This window comes from Girardinichthys multiradiatus, chromosome 4, assembly GCF_021462225.1.
Source record: "Girardinichthys multiradiatus isolate DD_20200921_A chromosome 4, DD_fGirMul_XY1, whole genome shotgun sequence".
In the NCBI taxonomy this organism is placed as follows: Eukaryota; Metazoa; Chordata; class Actinopteri; order Cyprinodontiformes; family Goodeidae; genus Girardinichthys; species Girardinichthys multiradiatus.
In genome coordinates, this window is record NC_061797.1 from 48,525,830 (window position 1) to 48,548,281 (window position 22,452).

The 22,452-nt window shown below is 44.2% G+C and overlaps 1 protein-coding gene and 1 long non-coding RNA gene across 3 annotated transcripts in view; one reads left to right on the top strand and one right to left on the bottom strand.

Moving 5' to 3' along the window:
- The first annotated feature begins 1,845 nt into the window (after positions 1-1,845).
- slc9a5 (solute carrier family 9 member A5) lies at positions 1,846-19,276 on the top strand. 2 transcript variants are annotated; one of them, XM_047363635.1, is made up of 16 exons: positions 1,846-2,370; positions 6,644-6,946; positions 7,364-7,527; positions 9,462-9,540; positions 9,618-9,795; positions 9,869-10,089; positions 11,580-11,782; positions 12,009-12,098; positions 12,220-12,290; positions 12,361-12,487; positions 15,160-15,251; positions 15,610-15,736; positions 15,940-16,089; positions 16,215-16,284; positions 16,394-16,549; positions 17,001-19,276. In XM_047363635.1, the coding sequence occupies exons 1-16, from the start codon at positions 2,037-2,039 to the stop codon at positions 17,591-17,593; spliced, it is 2,958 nt and encodes a 985-aa protein (XP_047219591.1). In that variant the 5' UTR covers positions 1,846-2,036; the 3' UTR covers positions 17,594-19,276. The 2 variants fall into 2 exon arrangements, with proteins under 2 accessions (XP_047219591.1, XP_047219592.1); XM_047363636.1 differs by having other exon boundaries at positions 16,421-16,549.
- Positions 19,277-19,400: 124 nt separating this feature from the next.
- The window catches only part of LOC124867267, a 13,434-nt gene continuing 10,382 nt past the window's right edge, over positions 19,401-22,452 (bottom strand). Inside the window, exon 6 of the long non-coding RNA XR_007038003.1 lies at positions 19,401-19,597. This is a non-coding gene — a long non-coding RNA (uncharacterized LOC124867267). The remainder of the gene's footprint in view (positions 19,598-22,452) is intronic.

Below are 22,452 nucleotides of genomic sequence, written 5' to 3' on the forward strand. Positions count from 1 at the left end.
AGGGTGTCAATAGTGGCCTTCTGGACAGCAGTCAGGTCGGCAGTCTTACCCATGATTGGGGATTTGAGTGATGAACCAGGCTGGGAGTTTTAAAGGCCTCAGGAATCTTTTGCAGGTGTTTAGAGTTAACTCGTTGATTCAGATGATTAGGTTCATAGCTCGTTTAGAGACCCTTTTAATGATATGCTAATTTTGTGAGATAGGAATTTTGGGTTTTCATGAGCTGTATGCCAAAATCATCTGTATTAAGACAATAAAAGACCTGAAATATTTCAGTTAGTGTGCAATGAATCTAAAATATATGAATGTTAAATTTTCATCATGACATTATGGAAAATAATGAACTTTATCACAATATGCTAATTTTTTGAGAAGGACCTGTACATGCTCATCCAGGAGGAGTGAATGCTGCAAGTCACTGACTGGATGCAATCTGCTGGGTTTCCTTAGATAGAAAAACTTTTTATCCAATTTGAATAAATAACTGAATCTGACTGAACTGTTCAATGGTTACGATTAATGGGAATGTATGAACCTGACTTTGTGAAGAACCTTGAGACGACATGTGTTGTGAATTGGCGCTATATAAATAAAACTGAATTGAATCCATCCATCCAGCCCTCCCTCCTTCCCTCCTTCCCTCCATCCATCCATCCATCCATCCATCCATCCATCCATCCATCCATAACACATCTCCAGTCCATCAAAGGTAAGGATTTCTGATTATGTGAAAATAATTTCCCTTCCTTTACACGTCTCCTTGCTACACGCCTTCAGCTTGCTGTTGAAAAATTTATTCTTGTCAAAGGTATTACCTTCAGATTTTTAATGTCTGGTTTTGTGTCTAATTTTGATTTTAAAACAGACAGAACATGACACAGTACCTCCTCACCTCAAAGTTTTCAATGTGCTTCATACAATAACCCCTGCAAACTGACAAGTGTCCGATAGCCACAGGGGCGTTTTTTGTATGAATCTTGCCCAGGGTAAACTCCTTCTTCTGTCCCCCAATTTTGACCACTGGGCCCAACAGAAGGCTCTTTTCAGAGACATTCAAGCGGATTTAAGAAACTTTAAAAATCTCCAGGTATTCTACGCTCCTTGCATTCAGTAAAAACAAGTGTGAAAAAGTAAATTATAGATTAGGAGAAACATTTGCCAAGTTTCTTTGTTTTACATCAAATAAAACTAACCCAGACCTCTGTTTTAATACACTTAATGTAGATTATTATAGTTTATGTTATGAGAAGTTTCAATATTTTATATTTTAAACCAGAGATGATTAAACGTAGCCCAGAGAGCTTAAAAACAGTGAAATAACCCTTTAATGTAAAAGCTATGAGTCAGATTCAGTTTCATACAGTTTACATTGTACACAACTGACTGGATCAGCTAGACCCAACTGACGGCTGCAGAAAGCAATGAAAAAGTTTTGGGCAAGGTTTCATGTATTACCAGCCTCATGCCGCCCCTTGCAGAACGGCGCTCTGGGAGATGAGCCATATCCTCCGTATCAACAGTTTTTCTTTTAACCTTGTTTTTGTGAATAATAGTTTTTATTTGTGGTTCTCGTTTCTATGTCAAGTTTGGCTTTAAAGCACTTTGGTCCTAAATGTTCTGCAGAAACGGATCCGACCTTGAAATCTGAGTTGCGTCATCAGAACTTTGTTTTCTCCTCTGGATTCTGAGTGAAGTTTTCTAACATAAGGTCCTGATGCTGCTGCTGCAGAAAGTAGACTCCCATATCGTCCTCCAATGGACTGACGTCAGAGTTTGGGTATTGACAAGTGACGTCAGAGCCGATCAGATCAGCTGTGGATGGTTCTGGGGGGGGGGTGTCTCGGTGTCTTTAAAGGGTGAGTGGGCACACACACACTCCTCCCTGAGTGTGTGTGTGGAGGAGGGGGAGGAGGAGGGAGATGTGTGTGGATGTTGTGAACCAGCCGCTGGCCTCCCTCCACGGCTCCTCTCCTCTCCGTGTCTCGGTGTGTATATAAACTCAGAGGGATGTCAGCGCGTTGAGCTCCGGGATAAAGATGCTGCTGCTCGGTCTGATGCTGCTGCTGCTCCCCGCCGCCGGAGCTGACCTGTCCGGGTCAGCCGCTCCGCACCGGGGGCCGGTTCACGCCGCCCCCTCCGCCCCGCCGCTGCTCCTCCTCCCGCAGCCCGGCCCGCAGTACGGGGCTCCCGGCGTAGCCTTGGCCCGGTCTGCGGCGGAGGAGTCGGCCGGCACCGGGAAGGCGGAGCGGGAGGCAGCGGAACATCACCATCACGACGGTGGGTACCGAGTGGTCCAATGGGAGTGGAGCTACGTCCAGACTCCCTACATCATCGCCATCTGGCTCCTGGTGGCCAGCGTGGCCAAGATCCGTAAGTCAGCTGCGGTGTGAGAGTGTGCAAGAGATGTTTCAGACTGGACCTGGAACTGGTCTCACTGGAACTTTTACCAGAATCGCAGCAGTTTCGGCTGCCATGGCCGTATTCAGATTCTCAGTGGCCTAGGGCCAAAACGATGGGGGCACCTGCTGACCCCCCTCAGTTAGTTTTTGATCTGGATGATTTATTTATTATTGGGCTAAAAAAAGTACAGAAGTTTCAGCACTTTAATTGAACCCTGAATCTCAGTGATGCAGACAGTTAGGTTTTAACAAATAAATTACCAAACCAGAAAACACTTAAAACATAATTTAAGCGAATCAGCTGCTTCCACCCTCTGATGAGCTGAGTTGGACTTCCTAATAACCAATAAAACAAACTGTTTATTGGTTTATTCATGAATTTATTCATTTTTTTTATCTGGATAGATTTTAATAATCATTTCTGATTAAGAATAATTTGAGGTTAATGACTAAAATCGACAAATAATTGAGTTAATTTCCATTGGGCTTACTTAAGTAAACACCTTAAGTTCTAATCTAATTATCAAGATGATTTTGCTCATCTGGTTGGTCCACAATGTTGAAAAGAAACAAAAATAAAACAGTTCTGTGATGAAACCATTTAATTTTCCTAAGATATGAAGAAACTTGTTAAATGCACTCTAACATGGTGGGATCTAGACATTTTCCCTGAGGAACACCTCAGATGTTCATGGCCAGTGTTGATCTCAAGGTCAAGAAGCTCAGCTTGACTTTAGCATGAGTGCCGTCTGTCAACTAGCTAAAGCTGCACACAGATTTAGGCTATTGCTCCACCACAGAGACGTTCTCAACCAAAAGTCTTACAACAGTCTTCAACTTTTACTGGGTTTATTGATAAAGTGACCCATACAGACTGATGTGCTGGACGCCACATAACAAATGAGAGTAAATGTGAACAGAACCAACGTCTTTAGTTGTTGCTAAAATAAACCTAGAAACTAATTTGCTTGTATAAAATTGACATATTTTTTGGTTAGTATTTAATCTCCTCCAAAGCTTGTTTTCATGGTGTAGTCAAAGTCTCATGTGTGACTTTAGTTCATATTTTCTGATGTAACCATGTAAACATCTGCAGAGGACTGACGTTACAGTTTTTGAGCTGCTGGTGCAGCCTCACAGTGTTTAATGAAGGGTTCATGCAGATATACAGGGGGCAGGTGGAGCGTTTGGTGCATCATCATCAGGTGGAGCATTAACAGGTGGTTGACAGGAAGTTTGCTTTTTCTTTACGACCATCAGGCCAAAGGCTCCTCCGGGTTCCTCTCCTCTGTGTCGTCTCCTCTCTTCTTCCACCTGGACAAGTCTTAACATTTCAGGAGGAGCTAAGCAGTGTATATGCAGAATCAAACTCAAAAGCACAGCAATGTGAATCGATTTCGAAAGTATTATGTTGAAAATGAGCTGAGAAGAACAAAAACAGTTCAAAAAAGCTTCAGTGCAGCTGCAGGAGGGCACACACATACACACACACACACACACACACACACACACACACACACACACACACACACACACACACACACACACACACAGATGCACACAGCTCATCAACCTAATGGAGGAAGGAGAACATCAAAGTGTGTCTGTTTCCACCAGGGTTCACTTCCAGCTCTGTTATAGTAACCTGGGAAGACTGGTCGTCAGGTCTTCTATCATTAACATCTGGGTAATCTGATTACTGATGCAGCTCCACCAACCTCCACCCGCTTCCTTTAATCCATCCTGACACCGCTATTTATTTTACATTCAGTAGCGGAAGCAAAGCGAAAATGTTAGAGTCAGGTATGAGCTGAAGATGATTCATGTCTCTGGTTTTTCCTCTCTGTCTCCTTAAAGCATTTCAGATAGTGTTCTCATGTAGTTTTCTTAGGGCATCAACAGCTTCATTTTTGAGACTCTGACTCTTCTGACATTTTAAAGGACAGTCCACACCTGACAGCTCTCCTGGAGGCTTCTTTTTAGAGCTAAAGTCCTATTTTCAGTCTGTTATTAGTGGGATTTCTCTTCAGCTACTTCCATGTTGGTTCCTATCCTTCTCTGCCTGGATTTTCCAGAGGTCATCTGCAGCAGCATCATGCTTATGCCATCGAAGGACATTGCAGATAGTAAAGATCGATTTCTAACCTGGTTCTTTGCTACAACACTGGCTCATCCCTTGAGTTTAGTCACCGTTTTCTGCCTAAATGATCCACAGATCACCGCTTAAATGTCTCATATTGAAATGCGTCAGGTGCTAGACAGAAAGTCAGTGAGAAAAAGCAGCCAAAGTCCAAAGAAAACTCCATTAGATCTTTCGAAAGCCTGAAAAACTGTTGATCAAGATCACTTTGAATGATTCAAGGAAAGTTTGGATCACAGGAAGGAAAACAGAATAGATGAGCTGACCCAGAGTTTATGCCAATAAACAGAGTCTAAGATTTCCTCTCACTCAGTTTGTCTGGCAAAATCAGACATGGAGGGAAATGAGTCTATTGATTATTGAGTTAATGAGATCTAACATGACTAACAGAGCCGAGCAGAAGGCAGCTGGGAGCGGGCAGATGTTTTTGCAGGACGTCAGTTTCTGTCATCTCAGTCTAAAATCAAACCATGTGAGGAGAGGCGTGGTTTTTATGAAGCACTGAGGACAGAGGGACAGACAAAGAGACAGCCAGGCTGCAGTCAGCTGAGACTCCCACACACAGCAGACGGACAGCAAGGACAGAAACACAGAGAACATTCAGCTGCTCCACATGAAGCCCAGACAGGAATCCAAACACAGAGGACAGAGTCTGCTGCCTTAAATCGCACACACATTCTGCCATCCCTGCTCACACTGCAGATTCATCCGCCTCCTAAAGTAGTCCCGAACAAGTCACCGTCTCCTCTAAAACCTCACAGAGCAGCTTTTATAGGAAGCTACAGGAAGAAATTGTTTTCATTTCCTGACATTTCCTGACATTTCCTGACATTTTAAAGGTGATTTTTACCACAGAGATCAGAGCTGAACATGCAAAGAAGCTTTAACACAGTTTTTAAGGCAGAAACATGGAAGTACTTCCAAGTATAAAGAACAGATAACTGAATGTTTAATCATCTCTGACAGCATCTGAACTCTTTTCTCATTTAGAAAAGATAAACATGACATTTTTTGATAACTGAGGGAAGTTTTCCCACATTTTGATTGATATGGTGAATAAACTGTAGCTGCTCGCCCAAACCTCTGGAGCACTGAGTGAGAATCAAGAGTTGCACTTGTTGCAGTGACTCAATGAGGTGCATGGGGACTATTTTCAGCGGGTGGTTACACTTGGTTCAGTTGTGGGGAAGACGGGAACCACCAGCTGTTTGCAGACAGAATCTGTGCAGCTCAGTTTAGGAAGAAAAGGTGAAGCAGTGTTCTGGAGAATCACCTTGAGTCTGTGCGAACCCAGCCTGAACTCAGGGTGTTGTTATCAGGCAGCACGCTGTGGTCCCGCAGCTCTGTGGCTCACAGCAGAAACACCATCACATGTCTGGGTGTGATTGGACTCATATCTGTTCAGGGTCATAAACACACACACACACACACATTCCTCTTGTCAAACAACAGGCTGATGTCCTTCACAGAAAATGTTTGACATCATACTAGTTGTACATGAGAAGCTCAACCAATCAGGGACGAGTTGATGTGACTCATCACATCCAGCTCACTCATTAGATGGAGCTAGCCAATTAGAGGCAGACATAAAGAGAAGAGGCTTTCTTCTTCAAGCCTTCCAGACAGCCACACTGGTTCAGTGTCATTACTTTTAACCTTTAACATCCTAATTGAGGCCTGTAGAATCTGAGACGGAGCTCTTGGGTTTTTGGTCATTTCTCTGAGCTTCACGCTCTGACCTTGGGCTGAATCTGCTGGGACGTCCTCTCCTGGGAAGACTGGCAGCTGTCTGGGATGTTTTCCTCTTGGGAATAATCTTTCTCTCTGTAGAATGATGGACTTCAGATAGTTTGAAGATGATCTTATAAGCCCTTCCTAGGTTGATGGGCAGCTACAGTTGCTCTAAGGTCATTGCTGATGTCTTATTACACTGGCATTGTGTTAATACCCAGCTGAATGCTCCAGAGAAGCACAAACTCTGTTATAGAGATGCTTACACTGATCAGATAATCGATCATCTGACCAGCAGCTCCTGGTCAGCTGCAAGCTGATCTTGTGTCATGATGGGTAAACCTGTTTCTCACTGAGGTTTGTTGTCCTGCAGTGTTCCACTTCTCCCAGCGGTTCACAACTGTGGTGCCAGAAAGTTGCATGCTGATCTTGCTGGGTCTGGTCCTGGGTGGTGTGGTCCTCATTGCCAGTAAGAAGCAGCTGTACCAGCTGGACCCCTCTCTCTTCTTCCTCTTCCTACTGCCGACCATCGTTGGGGATGCCGGCTACTTCATGCCGGCTCGGCTCTTCTTCGACAACCTGGGAGCCATCCTGACGTACGCTGTGGTGGGAACGCTGTGGAACGCTTTCTGCACCGGCTTCTGCCTGTATGCAGCCAAACTGCTGGGCATCATAGGTCAGTGATGGGGGGACGGAGGTCGGATTGGTACAGGTCTGCAGGAATATGTAGTGCCGTATTCCAACTGTAACAGACATCAGTATTTATCCTGCAGGCTGCATCAATCCATGCAAAAACATTACTCTTCCTTAAGTTTAAGCCGTAATGCAGTGAAAGATTAACCCTGAGCAGACTGTCCTGAAGGTTTGACAAGTTTTCAGATTCTGATTAATGAAGTACCTTCTTTGTATGTAGGTGGAGTCACACTACATGTTGCAGCAGTGCATGTGGTGCAGGAAACCCTGCAAGAGTAAACCTCCATCAGAGCCTCAGACGAATTCGCTTCCCTGTTAGAACTTTAAAAACTGCTCTCACTGATCCGATACCTGCTGTGATGTTACCTGTGCTGACATGTTTCTGTGCGTGCGCATGCAGATGAGCGTGTACAGGCTGACTTAATGGACTTCCTGCTGTTTGGCGCCCTGATCTCTGCTGTGGATCCGGTGGCGGTTCTGGCTGTGTTTGAGGAGGTCCACATCAATGAGATGCTCTTCATCATCGTGTTCGGAGAGTCGCTGCTGAATGATGCCGTCACTGTGGTGAGACACACACACTGTGGAGGCAGGTTCTGAATAGAGGGCAGCTGAGCATGTGTTGGTGCACAGTGTGTTGATTGGTCCTTGGGGCCACATGTTGATACGGGATCCTACTGGATGTAAGGTGAGCAGCAGCAGGAGGACGCCATGGCTCCAGCTGCTGTCCTTTCTGTTCTCAGCAAATCAGCAAGAATGGTTTAAACTCATGCAGGGAAAGACTCAAAAATGGTAAAAACAGAGTTTGTTATAAATGTATGTATTTATCTTATTTAATTCACCTATATTCATAAAAGTAAACCTCATTGAGAGACTGGAGCTCATGTTCAAGAGCCAACGTTTTAAACAGACACAAGATGCACCGGTATTAAACTAGTTACTGTTTGGAAATTAAAATATACCAATGCAATCTACTCCCAGTTCAGCTCCCAGTTCAGCTCCAGGTGCAGCTCCAGGTTCAGCTATCGGTTCAGCTCCCAGTTCAGCTATTGGTTCAGCTCCCAGTGTGTTGGCAGGGTTTCAAAGAACAGATGGTCTCAGATTCACTGCTAATTATTAATGTGAACACTTCAGGTCCTTCAACATATTGCCGCATTAGAGCGTAAATATCCATTATGAGTTTACCTCCATGCTGATGTTTGGTAAAGCTCACTAAGTGGAAACAAGGTTCCTTTCACCTGAGCTTACCTGCACAGATGTAGAGTGAATAGATGTAGATCTGGGTCAGCAGGGTCCACGATGGTGCTGCTGATGTAATCTGATGCCTGATGCTGTAAATAAATCAGCACAAATCTCGTCCTCGCTCTCTCACCTGCATCATCGTGGCAGGTGTGATACTGTGTTTCCATGACAACAGATAAGCCTATAAAGGTCAGGTTGCAGCAGGCTGAGCTGTGTGTGAACCTGAACTTTGATCCATGTGTGGTGGTGGTGGTTTTATGTGGGAGCAGCAGGAACATATTTGATGTCAGTCACAGCAGGAGCAGTCAGAGAACATGTGATTAATGATGTTCTCCAGAAGCAGGAGCTGGAAACTGTCCCTTTGAGGCTTCCCGTCAGAGAGATGAACACCTCCACCTTTACTCAGCTGCATGTTGGGACTGAGAAAGCTGTGAGCAGATTAACTGCTGCCGGGTAATCCTCAGCAGCACTCAGAATATTTGCTAATCCCACCAGGAATTGGAAAAAACAAAGTTTGGTAAACTGTAGCCGTGACCTCTGGTCCTTGTGGGAGGGCTGATGAATGGTTTATTTCTACTAGAGATGGAAGTTCATGTCTTTGCGTCGTACAGCTTCTTCTTTTGGCCAACAGAACACTAAGGATCTTCTAACATAGTTGGAGCTTTCAAAGAGAGAGATCTTTGACCATTCCTCTTTGCACAATCTCTCTAGATGCTCTAATGTTCTCTCTTCAGGTTTTCTACAGGATTTAAGTCTGAGGACTGAGATGTTCATAAAATAATGTTTTGGACCTTCATTCTACTGTAAGACCCAATGATTGCCCAGTTTTCTGGCACCAGATGACACCAGAATTTTATGTCAATGTCCTGGTGGTTTCCAAGAGTTCATGATGTTGTGCACGTTAACACAACATCAACACCACCCCCAGGGTCATCAGAGAATCAAGACCACGGCATCACAGATCCTCCACCTTCCAGTTAAAACTCCACATGTTTAAGTTTGTGCTGGTGGGACAGAAAGGCTTTCTGGTATACTTCCAAACAACCACTTGGCCTGGAGATAGAGTCTAATATTTTCCTTCGCCACTGAATAAATGGACTCTAGTTACAGTTTAGATTTTCTACATTTTTCAGTGGGAGGTTTTTGCTTCTGCTCTGTGGGTTTTTTCCACATCTTCAGCAGACAGGCCAATAGACATGGAGGATGTTATAGATGATGAGATTATTCCTGTCCAGCTAACAGCAGTGTTACTTCTGCAGGTTCTCTATAAAGTCTACATTTCGTTCGTCGAGGCGGGAGCAGAGAACGTCCAGACAGCTGATTACTTCAAAGGAGTGGGTGAGTCCACAGATAGAGACGCACCTGAGGTGAAGATGGCCTCAACTGGCATCAACCCTCCTCTTCTTCCTCTACAGCCTCTTTCCTCATCGTCAGCATTGGCGGGACTCTGGTGGGTCTGGTATTCGCTGTCATCCTCGGCTTTATCACTCGCTTCACCAAAAAGGTCCGCATCATCGAGCCGCTCTTTGTCTTCCTGTTGGTCTACCTGGCCTACCTGACTGCCGAGCTCTTCTCGCTGTCCGCCATTCTGTCGTAAGTCCAACCTTCCAGTCTAACCAGTCTGAAATACCGTGGTTATGCCACCATTCTGTGCCTTATTTAACAGAATGACCTTCTGTGGCATCGGAGCCAACAAATATGTGGAGGCCAACATCTCCCAGAAGTCTCGGACCACCGTCAAGTACACGATGAAGACCCTGGCCAGCATCGCTGAGACCATCATTTTCATCTTCCTGGGGATCTCGGCGGTGGACAAGTCCAAATGGGCTTGGGACACAGGGCTGGTGTCCTGCACCCTGGTCTTCATCTTTGTTTTCAGAGCTGTGGGTCAGTTTCTCTACCTGATGGTTCTGGTTGTTTCTGCTGATAATGAGATGAGAAAGCTGTTCCATCTTCAAAAGGAGATATTCAGTCTCACAGCTCAGCGTTCAGGTCTTCTGAGGCTGAATAAATGTCAGGCAGAGATTATTCTCTTTCTCCTTCATCTGTCTTCCTGATTACAGAAGATCTGAAATCTGTCATTATTCACACAAACCATCCACAAGAGGAACAAACCCAGAGGCATCCTAAAACATGCTTAGATGCTAAAGCAGCAGGAGACATTAGTCAATGCCATCTAGTGGTCAAGCTGGTGATAGCAACAAAACTTGCACAAATAAACACAGTTGGCTCCTGTCAAGGTGATGAACATAACTCGTTTAACAACACCTGTATGTTTTACTGTAATCATTTATAAGCCCTATAAGAGATAAAAGCCATTGTTCCATGTGGCAGGTTGATGTTATGGTTATATTCTGTATTTAATATTAATAAATGATCTAATAATTTATAACATAATCGATCATATATTGAAAAAGTGAGGAGGTTTTTAGATTTAAAATGTATTCATCCATCTAAATTAGTTCCACATAATCAATCTTGATGTTTATTATTAAGAAAGGTCTAATTCCTAGATTCATTAAAGGTTTCTTAAAACTCAATAAAACAAAGAATCTGATCCTAAAAAAAATATAATTTTTTTAATGAGTAATAAAGTCTAGAATCTAATCAGAGCTGATTTTATATTTATCTCTCCAGAGTTTAAAGAAAGGGTTTTAATAGCTAACAACCAATCTGAAGGGGAACAGTGGAGAGGAATTCAAAGGAGGAGCTGCCTTTTGGGTCTGTCAGCTTCTCACATCAGAACCGCCCTGATAGAGCTGACAAGGGATTTGGGTCGCTGCTCGAGTGACGCCCACGCGCCATATCCTGGGTTGGCTTTTCTGAACCAACAGAGGTTATTTCAGCTGAAGGTCCTCCTGAGCTGCACGTCTGTCCATTCTGGTCCAGTTCACTGAATGTCCTGAGTGGTTTCTCAGTATTGATTTTTCCAGAACCAAAGTGGACAGGAAAGAAAATTCTCCTAAAGAAAATACTCCGTGAAAGAATCTGTCGGAGGTGGAACTTCACACAAAAACTCGCTGGAACTTAAAAAGTCTTGACGCTGACAAAAATATATCCTAACAAGCGATCCGGCTTGGTTCTGACCACATTCCGGGTTTCCAACATGTGTGTTGAGCAACATCATTTTCGGCAATTTAGCCCATTAAGCTTATCATGGATGATTAAAACAACTTTTCCAGAATCATTTATTTAGGAGATATTTTGACACATGATAAGAGACATTCAGATTTCTCTTGAACGTAGAACTGTTTTGACCCATCAAGAATACTTTAAAAGCCTTGGAGAATAAGTTAAACGCATTAGAAGGTCAGATCTGGTTTCTCCGTAGTCACTACATCTGTCAGATGAAAGGCTGTCTTTTTTCCTGTTCTCAGGTGTGGTCGGTCAGACCTGGGTTCTGAACCGATTCCGGCTCGTCCCATTGGACAAGATCGACCAGGTGGTGATGTCATATGGTGGTCTACGGGGGGCGGTGGCGTTCGCCCTGGTGGTGCTGCTGGACGGGGAGCAGGTCAAAGCCAAAGATTATTTTGTTGCCACGACGATCGTGGTGGTCTTCTTCACTGTCATGTTCCAGGTAGGTAGCTGGGAACCAGTGAATCATTTAAACTAAACCTGAAAAATTACGTCAGATGAACACATTTGAAACACAGTGAAACCAGGTTCCTCAGCAGAACCTCAGACTGGGTCTCAATGGACCCATAGCAGACTGGGTTTTACTGTTTGTTGGTTAAGGTGTCCTGTTTGAGGAATGGAGAGTTTTGTTCTGTGTTTTCTGGTTCTGACTGCTATTCTGGTTTTAGGGTCTGACCATCAAGCCTTTGGTGAAGTGGCTGAAGGTCCCTCGTTCCACCAACAGGAAGCCAACCATTAATGAGGAGATCCATGAACGGGTGACACCTCTTCTTCTCCTTTTTCAGCTTCTCATGAATGTGATGAACCGTGTGTAACCATGTGTGTGTGTGTGTGTATGTGTGTGTGTGTGTGTGTGTGTATGTGTGTGTGTGTTTTCAGGCTTTCGACCACATCCTTACTGCAGTGGAGGACATTGCAGGACTTCAGGGGTATCACCACTGGAGAGACAAGTGAGTCCCACCAACATCTCCAATATCATCACAACAACCTTCACAACATCACCTCTGTGTGTGACACTAGGTGGGAGCAGTTTGACAAGAACTATCTGAGCAAGCTGCTGCTGAGGAAGTCGGTCTACAGGAAGAGCGAGCTGTGGGAGGCCTATCAGAAGATCAACATCCGAGACGCCATCAGTGTCATTGACCAGGTAGGCCTGAGCTCAGGTTCTGATCCAACACAAACTAAACTGGTTCTCAGGAATTATCCTGGTTCTGAAACCAGAAGATTCTCAGCAGAAAGGAACCGGATGATGTAAAGAAACCAACATGTGTTCATATGGGTCAAACTGTAGGGACCTCTGGGTCCGGATTCTGATTCAGTTTTGTCCATCTACAAGTTTATAGGCAGCCAGTACAAACTAACAGCAGGTGAAGAAACCCATCCATCCATCCACCCACCCACCCATCCATCCATCCATCCATCCATCCATCCATCCATCCATCCATCCATCCATCCAACCAACCATACAACCATCCATCAATCCACCCACCCATCCATCCATCCATCCATCCATCCACCCACCCACCCCTCTGTCAATCCATTCATCCATCCATCCATCCACCCACCCCTCCCTCCGTTTGTCCGTCCGTCCGTCCATCCACCCATCGATCTATCCATCTATCCATCCATCCATCCATCCACCCATTCATTCATCCATCCATCCACCCACCCATCCATCCATCCAAACACACACCCACCCATCCATCTATCCATACATCCATCCATCCACCCCTCTTTCCATCCATCCATCCATCCATCCTTCCATCCATCCATCCATCCAAATCCCTCCCTCCATCCGTCTGTCCATCCGTCCATCCCATCCATCCACCCAGCCATCCATCCATCCACCCCTCTGTCAATCCATCTATCCATCCAACCACCCATCCATCCACCCCTCTGTCAATCCATCTATCCATCCAACCACCCATCCATCCAACCACCCATCCATCTATCCATCCAACCACCCATCCATCCAACCACCCATCCATTTATCCATCCAACCACCCATCCATCTATCCGTCCATCTATCCATCCACCCACCCCTCCCTCCCTCCCTCCCTCCGTCCGTCCGTCCGTCTGTCCATCCGTCCGTCCCATCCATCCACCCAGCCATCCATCCATCCACCCCTCTGTCAATCCATCTATCCATCCAACCACCCATCCATCCAACCACCCATCCATCTATCTGTCCATCCATCCATCCATCCATCCATCCATCCATCCATCCACCCCTCTGTCAATCCATCCATCCATCCATCCACCCCTCTGTCAATCCATCCATCCATCCATCCATCCACATCTACAGTTAACAGACCCCTTGAGACGACCTAAAACAAGAACCAGAGCAGACCTAGCAGACAAGCAGGAGTCCTGTCACTCAACTGGACTCAGAAATTAGGATTAAATATCATCTCTGAGGAAACTGGACCTTCAGAGGAAACATTTAAACTGTCCTCTCCAGCAGCTTGACCTTCATTCAGACAGTCCTAATAAATCCTATGAAACCAGGTGAGGCTTTAATTTGGACTTCAGTTTATTTATGGAGCAGCAAATCAGTGGGAAGCAGATTTACGGAGGGAGCAGGAATATTTCTGGAGTTTCAGGAGCAAACAGCTGCTTTTCTGTCCACACAGCAAACTGCCTCTTTTTGCTGTGCCTCGATGTACAGTCACATTTAGTGGATCAGATACCCGTTAATAGTTCAGTAGAAATAACACATATGTGAAGAAAACAAATACAACTGTAATGCTTTATGTTTTTATCTGAAGCTGTTTGGGTGCACAATGTCCAGCTTTTAGAGGGTTTTACCTCAGCAAAGCTGTGAGGGACCAGCATGTTTCCCACTCAGAGACACTCCCAGACATTTTAAGCCTAACCATCTCTGCTCGGACCAGAATGTTTTGGGTTCAGGAGGCTGATGCCACTGATGTGCAGCTTAGCTCAGTCTGCTCCTCATCATCCTGAGCTCTGTGCTGGCTTCAACCTGCAGCTGGGAACCAGAAATCAGTTCAAATCTCACTGATTTTATCTTGTGTTGAACTTTAGTCATGTACTTTAAGAACAAGAGGAGGAACTTTAATCATACACAGATATGCATATCAGCAGGCAAGTTGGGGTTAGGTGTCTCGCCCAGGAGCTCATCGACATGTGACAGGAGGAAGAAAGAATTTGAACCCACAACTCTTGGTTTAGAAAAAATTCTCTAGTCATCGAGTCAACCTGTCATTGTACATAGTACATGCCAAAAGTCTTTATATTGTATTCTATTCTATTCTCCTTCACTCCTGGATGTCCAGCTCTAACACATCCCATAAGGAGATGCTTCAGTGAAGCACTGCACCACGGAGCAGAAACTTTTTCTCACCTTCTAACTTTCCTTCTTCTTTGTGTAAATGTTCAGAGTTGGTGTAGACACAGGAACCACAGCAAAGAACTGGGCAAACCCCAGTTTAGGTCTCAGGGAAAAGCCTCAGAAGAACCTTCTCATGGACCTCCTCTGGTTCTGTATGGCTGTCTGAACCAGGCTGGTGGAGTTGTTTCATGCTGTCTGGTAACATTCCTCATGTCTCCGCTCCACCTAAAATGACTCCTGTAATTTACCAGATTTAGACCAGGTGGAAACTGGAGCTATTAGCTGAAATGACCAAGTGGGCCCAGCTTAACGTCAAAACGTGGTTATTTTAATTATGTTGGACATCCTGGACCTTGCTGAGTCCACCAGGTTGTGAGGAAGGTCTGATCCTGAGAGTTTAATCTGAGCTCTGACATCAAACAGGAAGTTCAACTGCTGACCTTTGACCTCTTTGTCTGCATGTGCAGGGTGGGAACGTTCTGACTTCAGCCAGGCTGTCTCTGCCTTCGATGGCCAGCAGAGCCTCGTTCCCTGAAGTCACCAACGTCACCAACTACTTGTGAGTCACATGACCTTCTCAGAACGGAAACACTTCTCTGATGATGGTGGAGAACATTTTCAGGAGGCTAAATTATGTTTTTTTTGAAAATGTTTTTCAGATTCTTTCTGCTTAAATGTACTTATTGGAGTAATTAGGACCAAATAAACAAACTCTATCACTTTAGAAACCCGACTAAATAACTGATTCTGTAAAAGGTCCAAAAGCTCAGGAAGAAGAGATTAAAGAAAATTAAATTAAACATCAGATTTTAGCTTCACATAAAACAATCTTTCAAAGTTTAAACCTAAAAATAGCAGCAAACTGGCTCTGTGGCTCAGCCTCATCCTACTGACTGTGTGTTGTTGGTGTATTCCAGGCGTGAGAACGGCAGCGGCGTGTGTCTGGACCTCCAGGTGATCGACAACATCCCTGGATCCAAAGTAGAGGAGGACATGGAAACGCACCACGTCCTGGCAGGGAACTTGTACAAGCCCAGGAGACGGGTAAATCTGCAACCTCTGGTGGTTCTGAGGAGATTTGAACATTTCTTTAAAGGAGCAGCAGGAAAGTCCATTTTTGGAAATATAAAGTATAAGGAGAGATGCTCTGGATCCAGGACTCCAGATGGAAGATGTTGCTAAAGATCAGGACAAGCTATGCTGATAAAATATGTTTCGGTGAGCTTTGGTGTTTGTGTTCTGTTCAGTACCAGTCCCACTACAGCCGACACTTCATGCCGCTGGGCGAGAAGGAGCGTCAGGACCGCGAGGTGTTCCAGAGGAACATGAGGAGTCGCATGGAGACCTTCAAATCGACCCGATACAAACGGCACAAGAAGGAACGTAGCCTGAAGAAGGTACACACACACACTTCTGATGGCACCATTCGTTAAGATATGAAATGTTTTTAACACCTGAACATGAACCTGTTCCATGACGTGTGTGACAGGATCTGACGTTTACTCCATCCTTCTTTCAACAGCGCAGGGGATCTGACACTAAAGACGATGGAGGAGACAAACCCAGACGCAACGTCAGCTGGCAGGACAAAGGTAACAGAACAAGAGGTCCAGCTGGAGCTGCAGAACTGACCAATAATCTGATTAGCTGCACAATGTTCTATGATCATCACCATCTGAGCAGCTGCATGACTCTCAGCAGATGTAACAGGCTGCCGTTCTATCTCAGATCCAGCGGTTGTTCCTGTGGAACTGGAAGAGGACAAGGGTGACTATTCTGACCCAGAGAAGGAAGAAGATGTTGGCATTACCTTTATCGCTCGTAAGGCAGAGACGCCCAAACAGCGACCCAAATCAAGTAAGACAGAGAGCATCATAGGTTCTGCTGATTGGTTCTATGTTCCTCTGTCCAACAGAAGCAGATCAGCTGAAAACCGATCTAGAATCTCTCAGTCTGAGTCAAACTCTGAATGACTAAACAAATAAAACTGAAAAACTAAGAAAATAAACTGAAAAGCAGACTGATGTTTCCATGGTGACGAAGCAGGTTGATGTCTCTGATGTCACCCGTTGCTTTGCAGCCTACAGCTCTGTGATTGGCTCCCACCATCGTTTGAAGGGAACTGTGAGTCAGTAAGATCTGCAGATATTGGTGCAGAACTATTATGGTGCCTCCAAAGACAGGAGATGTTCAGAGAGAGATTTTCAGGCTCTCCCCAGAATCCTTCTGTCCAGCGCTTACAGCGATTAAGGGGGTGTGTTTGAGTGGTTCCTAATCAGTAACTGTCTGACTGGTGTTTCTCCTTCAGTTCCAGCAGCTCTGGATATCTGTCAGAGTCCACCACCCCACCCCCCTTCGCCACCCACTGAAGATAGCCATTTGCCTTGGAAGGGCAGCATGGGATCTCCTCCCCCCTGCGTGTCTGTGGAGGCCACAAAGATCATTCCAGTGGACCTGCAGCAGGCCTGGAACCAGAGCATCTCCTCATTGGAGAGCATCTCCTCCCCACCTGCCCCTGCTGAGCCAGTTCACCCTCGCATCAGTGCCCTCTCCAGGCTGGGAGGACCCCGCCCAGCCTCCTACACCGGTCCAACTAGCATGGTGGGCAGCAGCCCCTCTGTGGGACCTCCAGTGTCCCAGGCCTCATTCTGCTTCCCAGAGAGGAAGAAGAAGAAGCAGGTGGAGGAGGAAGAGGAGGAGGAGGAACCGGGGGCGTCGCAGGAAATGCAGCCACTCATGTCGTCCCTGAAGCCCCCTGGGTCATTGCCACGTCCGCCCCAACCCCCTCCACCACCCGGCTCTGGGAAGAAGAGGAACCCTTGCGTCTACCTGAGGAATTTGGTGACAACGCCCCCTGGGGGCAGCAGTGAGCCTCACAGTCACCGGCCCACACAGCTTTGAAAACAGATTCCTGATCTGCGGAGCAGAAAACAGAGGAGGTGGACTGTCTGTCAGCTCGACCAATAGGAAACCAACATAAGTTCTCCCATGCCAGCTCAGCCCACACCATAAAAACAGAATCACATGACCAGAGTGCTTGTCCAATCCCTGCTGCTCCTCACCACAACATCACCAGTTTGAAGATGATTGAATGTTCTAAAGACAATGTTTCCTCACTGACCTGCAGTCATAACCTTTATTACCATTCTGACCTAGCTTCCTGCCAGGAAGTTGGAGAAGCTCCTCCTGCATCCAAAGCTTCAGGAACGTTTCACAGAGCTGGAGTGATCCAAGACTCCAACATGATGCCACAGATGAAGAGTGAGCTCATCTGAAACAGAGTACCAGTTTCCTGCTGCAGACTGAAGATCAGATGATCACCAGTCGTGTTGTTGCCTTGACTCGTTTTCTGTTGCTGTTGAAATGCTTTATAGTCAATATTCCTCACAGTCTAACACCGAAGTGTCAAACTCCGTCCGGTCCTTGAGGGCTGGTGTCCTACATGTTTTAGCCGTGTCCCCAATCCAACGGATCTGAATGAAACGGCTGAACTACTTCGGCATGCAGTCAGGTTCTTCAGAGTTCTGCAAATGCTCTAATTATTTGATTCAGGTGTGCTGAATCCAAGACACCTCTAAAAGCTGCAGGACACTGGTCTTGGAGGACTGGAGTTTGACACCTAATAGATTACCATTGATTATGTTCATTTTGTTTGAATAATATAAACATCTGAACAGAACCAGTCTGAGCTCAAGCAAAGTTTCTGATGGTTCTGCACCAACAATCATGGTTTCTGCATCTTTTAGGAGAGAAATAAAACCCTAGGAAAATCTAAATGTACAAAGAACACAAGAATGAGCTAAGATACTAATGAACAAAGGAATGAACTAAAATGACTACAACATAAACAACAGGGAAATAAAGAACACTAACAGATCATTACACAGTCTGTATGATGAAGTGTTCTGAGATTACGTGTTGTGAATTAGCCCCAAAAATAAACAAACTGGATTTAATTGAAATTAAAAAAGAAGGTATGTTTTGAGTTTGCCAAAAGGCACATAGGCAACTTCCCAAATATATGGAAAACGCTTTTTGGCACAAACCCAACACATCCTTACACCCCAAGAACACCATCCCCATAGTGAAACATGATGGTGGCAGCATCATGCTGTGTGGGTGTTTTACAGCAGCAGGGACTGGGAAACTGGTCCGAGTGGAGGGAAATATAAATGGTGCTAAATACCAGAATATTCTTGAGCAAAACCTGTCAGTCTGCCTGGGATCTAAAACTGGGACGGGGGATCACCTTCCAGCAGGAAAATGACCTGGACCATACTGGCCTAGTCAAAGTCCAGACCTCAATCTAACTGAGAATCTGTGGTTAGACTTTAAGATCGCTGTTCACATGTGAAAACACAATACAACATGAAGGAGCTGGAGCAGATTAGCCTTGAGGAATGGGAAAAATTCCCAGAGGAAGGATGTGGCGAGCTCATGGAGATTGATCCAAAGCCACTTGGAGCTGAAATTACTCTACAAAGTACTGACTTTAGGGGGGTGAACAGTTATACACGCTAAAGTTTTCTGTTATTTTAGTTGTCCTTTGCTTCACAATAAAAAAAAAAATAATACATCTTCAAAGTTGTAGGAATGTTCTGTACAAGAAATAGTGACAACTCTAAATCCATTTTTACTCCCGGTTGTGAGGCAACAAACATGAAAAATACCAAGGGAGATGAATACTTTTGCAAGGCACTGTAGATTACAATATCTTCACATGGATTTGGAAAACTGCATCAGATAGTCTGGATAGAATCTGAACACATGCTATGTAAGCAAATCAGCCCCTTTAGTTAAGCAGCACAGCTGTTTTAAATGCATCCGAACATCTCTGCACCTTGTGGGAATATCTCCAGATGAATTAGTCTTCAATTCTCCCATGCAGGCGAACACCCAGACATCCTGCAAAATAAAGAACTTTTCTTCATGCAACAGTAAAGGAATAAATCCTTTAGAAGACATATTTGATGGAAAAGCTTTCAAACCCTTTAATGTTTTAGAAGATTCATTCAAGATGGCGCCATGGATACTACATTCACAGTACTACATTCGTCGTACTTTGTGTTTTTTCTGTAATATAATTTAACTTTGCATCTATACTACAGTCACTTTTATTCAGTGTTGGGCATGTTACTTTAAAAACGTAATTAGTCATTGTTCCTAGTTACTTCTCCCAAAAAGTAACTGCACATCCACATCGAGAGGAGTCAGTTGAGGTGGCTATAGCATTTGTTTCCATTTATTATTTTTATCATTCATTATCAGACAATGCTGAAATGACCTTTAAAGAATCTGTTCCAATTTTAATTTCCTTATTATAACAGAAAAACACTGATGAGGGCAGTAATTTTCTTTGTTCCTGTTCACAAATTGACTCTCTTGTTCATAGTGTCACTTGCTCACTGCGTGGTGTAGCCCCCCTGAAAAAGAAGGTAATTATTCATTGGAGACTAGCTCCCTGGTTTAATTCAGAGCTGCGTACTTTAAAGCACAACTTTAGATAACTAGAGAGAAAATGGCGCTCTACACACCTGGAGGATTCCTACTTAATCTGGAAAAATAGCCTACTGTTGTATAAAAAGACACTTTGCCAAGCTAGAACAGCTTATTTCTCATCATTAATAGAAGAGAACAAGAATAATCCTAGGTTTCTCTTTAGTACAGTTGCTAAACTTACACAGAGTCATAGCTCTGTTGAGCCATCCATTCCCTTAGCTCTTAGTAGTCATGACTTTATGGGATTCTTCTTAAATAAAATTGATTCTATTAAAAATAAAATCTTTGACATACTCCCGAAGATGATTACTTCATCCTCAGCAAGTGAGACAACATTGGAAGTAACTGCAGAACCTGATTTGTGTTTGGACTGTTTTGATCCTGTGAAGCTTCCTGAGTTATCAGAAATATTAGCTTCATCTAAACCTTAAACTTGTATGTTAGACCCAATCCCAACCAAATTATTTAAGGAAGTGTTCCCTCTGATTACCAGCCCCATTTTAGATATGATTAATCTATCTTTAGTAAATGGATCAGAACCACAAGCTTTTAAGTTAGCTGTAATTAAACCTTTACTTAAGAAACCTTCGCTTGATCGAGATGAGTTAATAAATTACAGACCTATATCCAATCTTCCATTCTTATCTAAAATTCTTGAGAAAATAGTTGCTAATCAAATGTGTGAACATTTATACAGCAATGACCTGTTTGAAGAGTTTCAGTCAGGTTTCAGAGCTCATCATAGCACTGAAACAGCTCTGCTGAAAGTCACTAATGATATTCTTATGGCCTCAGATAATGGACTTGTGTCTGTTCTGGTTCTGTTAGATCTCAGTGCTGCATTTGATACTCAGCTTTACTTATCCATGAATCTTGATGAACCCAACCAGTTAGATAGACTACACGCATGTCTTGAAGATATAAAAACTTGGATGACTTTAAATTCTTTGCTTCTAAATTCAGACAAGACAGAAGTTGTCGTCTTTGGACCGGAGTCTTTAAAAAAGAAACTGCTTAGTCAATCACTTAACCTGGATGGCATTAAATTGACCTCTGATAATAAAGTAAAAAACCTTGGTGTTATTTTTGACCAGGAAATATCATTTAAATCCCATATTAAACAGGTTTCTAGGATTTCCTTCTTTCACCTCCAGAACTTTGACAAAATTAGAAATATCCTGTCCAGGAGTGACGCTGAAAAACTAGTTCATGCATTTGTTACTTCAAGGCTGGACTATTGTAATTCTTTACTATCAGGATGTCCACAAAATGCAGTTAAAAGCCTTCAGCTGATTCAAAATGCTGCAGCAAGAGTTCTGATAAAAATCAAAAAGAGAGATCATATTTCTGTCATGGAGTGAGGTGGAGCAGGACCAAAGCGCAAACAGGAGGATGGGAGCCACATGGTGAGTAGACAAGTTATTTAATAAAATAACTGAACTTAGGCACTACAGCAAGGATACTAATGTTAATTAAAAAGAGAGATCAAATTTCTCCTATTTTAGCTTCCCTTCAGAATTTAAAATTCTCCTTTTCACATATAAAACCCTTATTGATCTAGCTCCATCAGAGATCTGATTGGTCCATTTATTCCTAACAGAGCACCCAGCAACGCCCGCCAGATCTCTCCGCAGTCCTTATGTCTATCTCACCACAAATTTTAATTTAGTCCTTTTATTCTGAGAAGGTATGGATCCCACTTCAGATGGAAACCCTCCATTCTATTCTGCAGTCTCTACGAGAGATGTTCTAGGGCGGCCAGCCTCCTTAATTGGTTGTACCACAGAGTATCTGGAGGGGAGGGGGTGGCTTTCCACTAGGATATAATGAGTCAGCGCCCAAACATCAGTGCGCTCTGCACCCCTTCAGCGGCATTGGATGGTCAATGCTTTAGGAGTGAAGGATCCCCAAGAATAAATGATCCAGGCAAAAAGGGAACATCTTGTTGTATAACCGATTTGACAAATTTATGAATTGTAATCCAGAAGTCTTGGACCCTAGAGCAGCCCCAGACCATATGAGTTAGTGTGCCCATCTCTGCCTGACTGTGTGAGCCTCCCCCTGTATAACGTATCCAGTAAACCCTGTGTAATAGTTTGAATTGAACTAATCTTTTTCTAAGTTGCCTGGAAAGTTTTTTGATATTCTAAAGTGTCATGTTCCATTCATGATCTGTAACAACGGTCCCAAAATCGTATTCCCAAGCTGTTTGTAAAGTGGGGAGTCTCTCATCAGTGCCCTTTACCAGCATCAAGTACTAT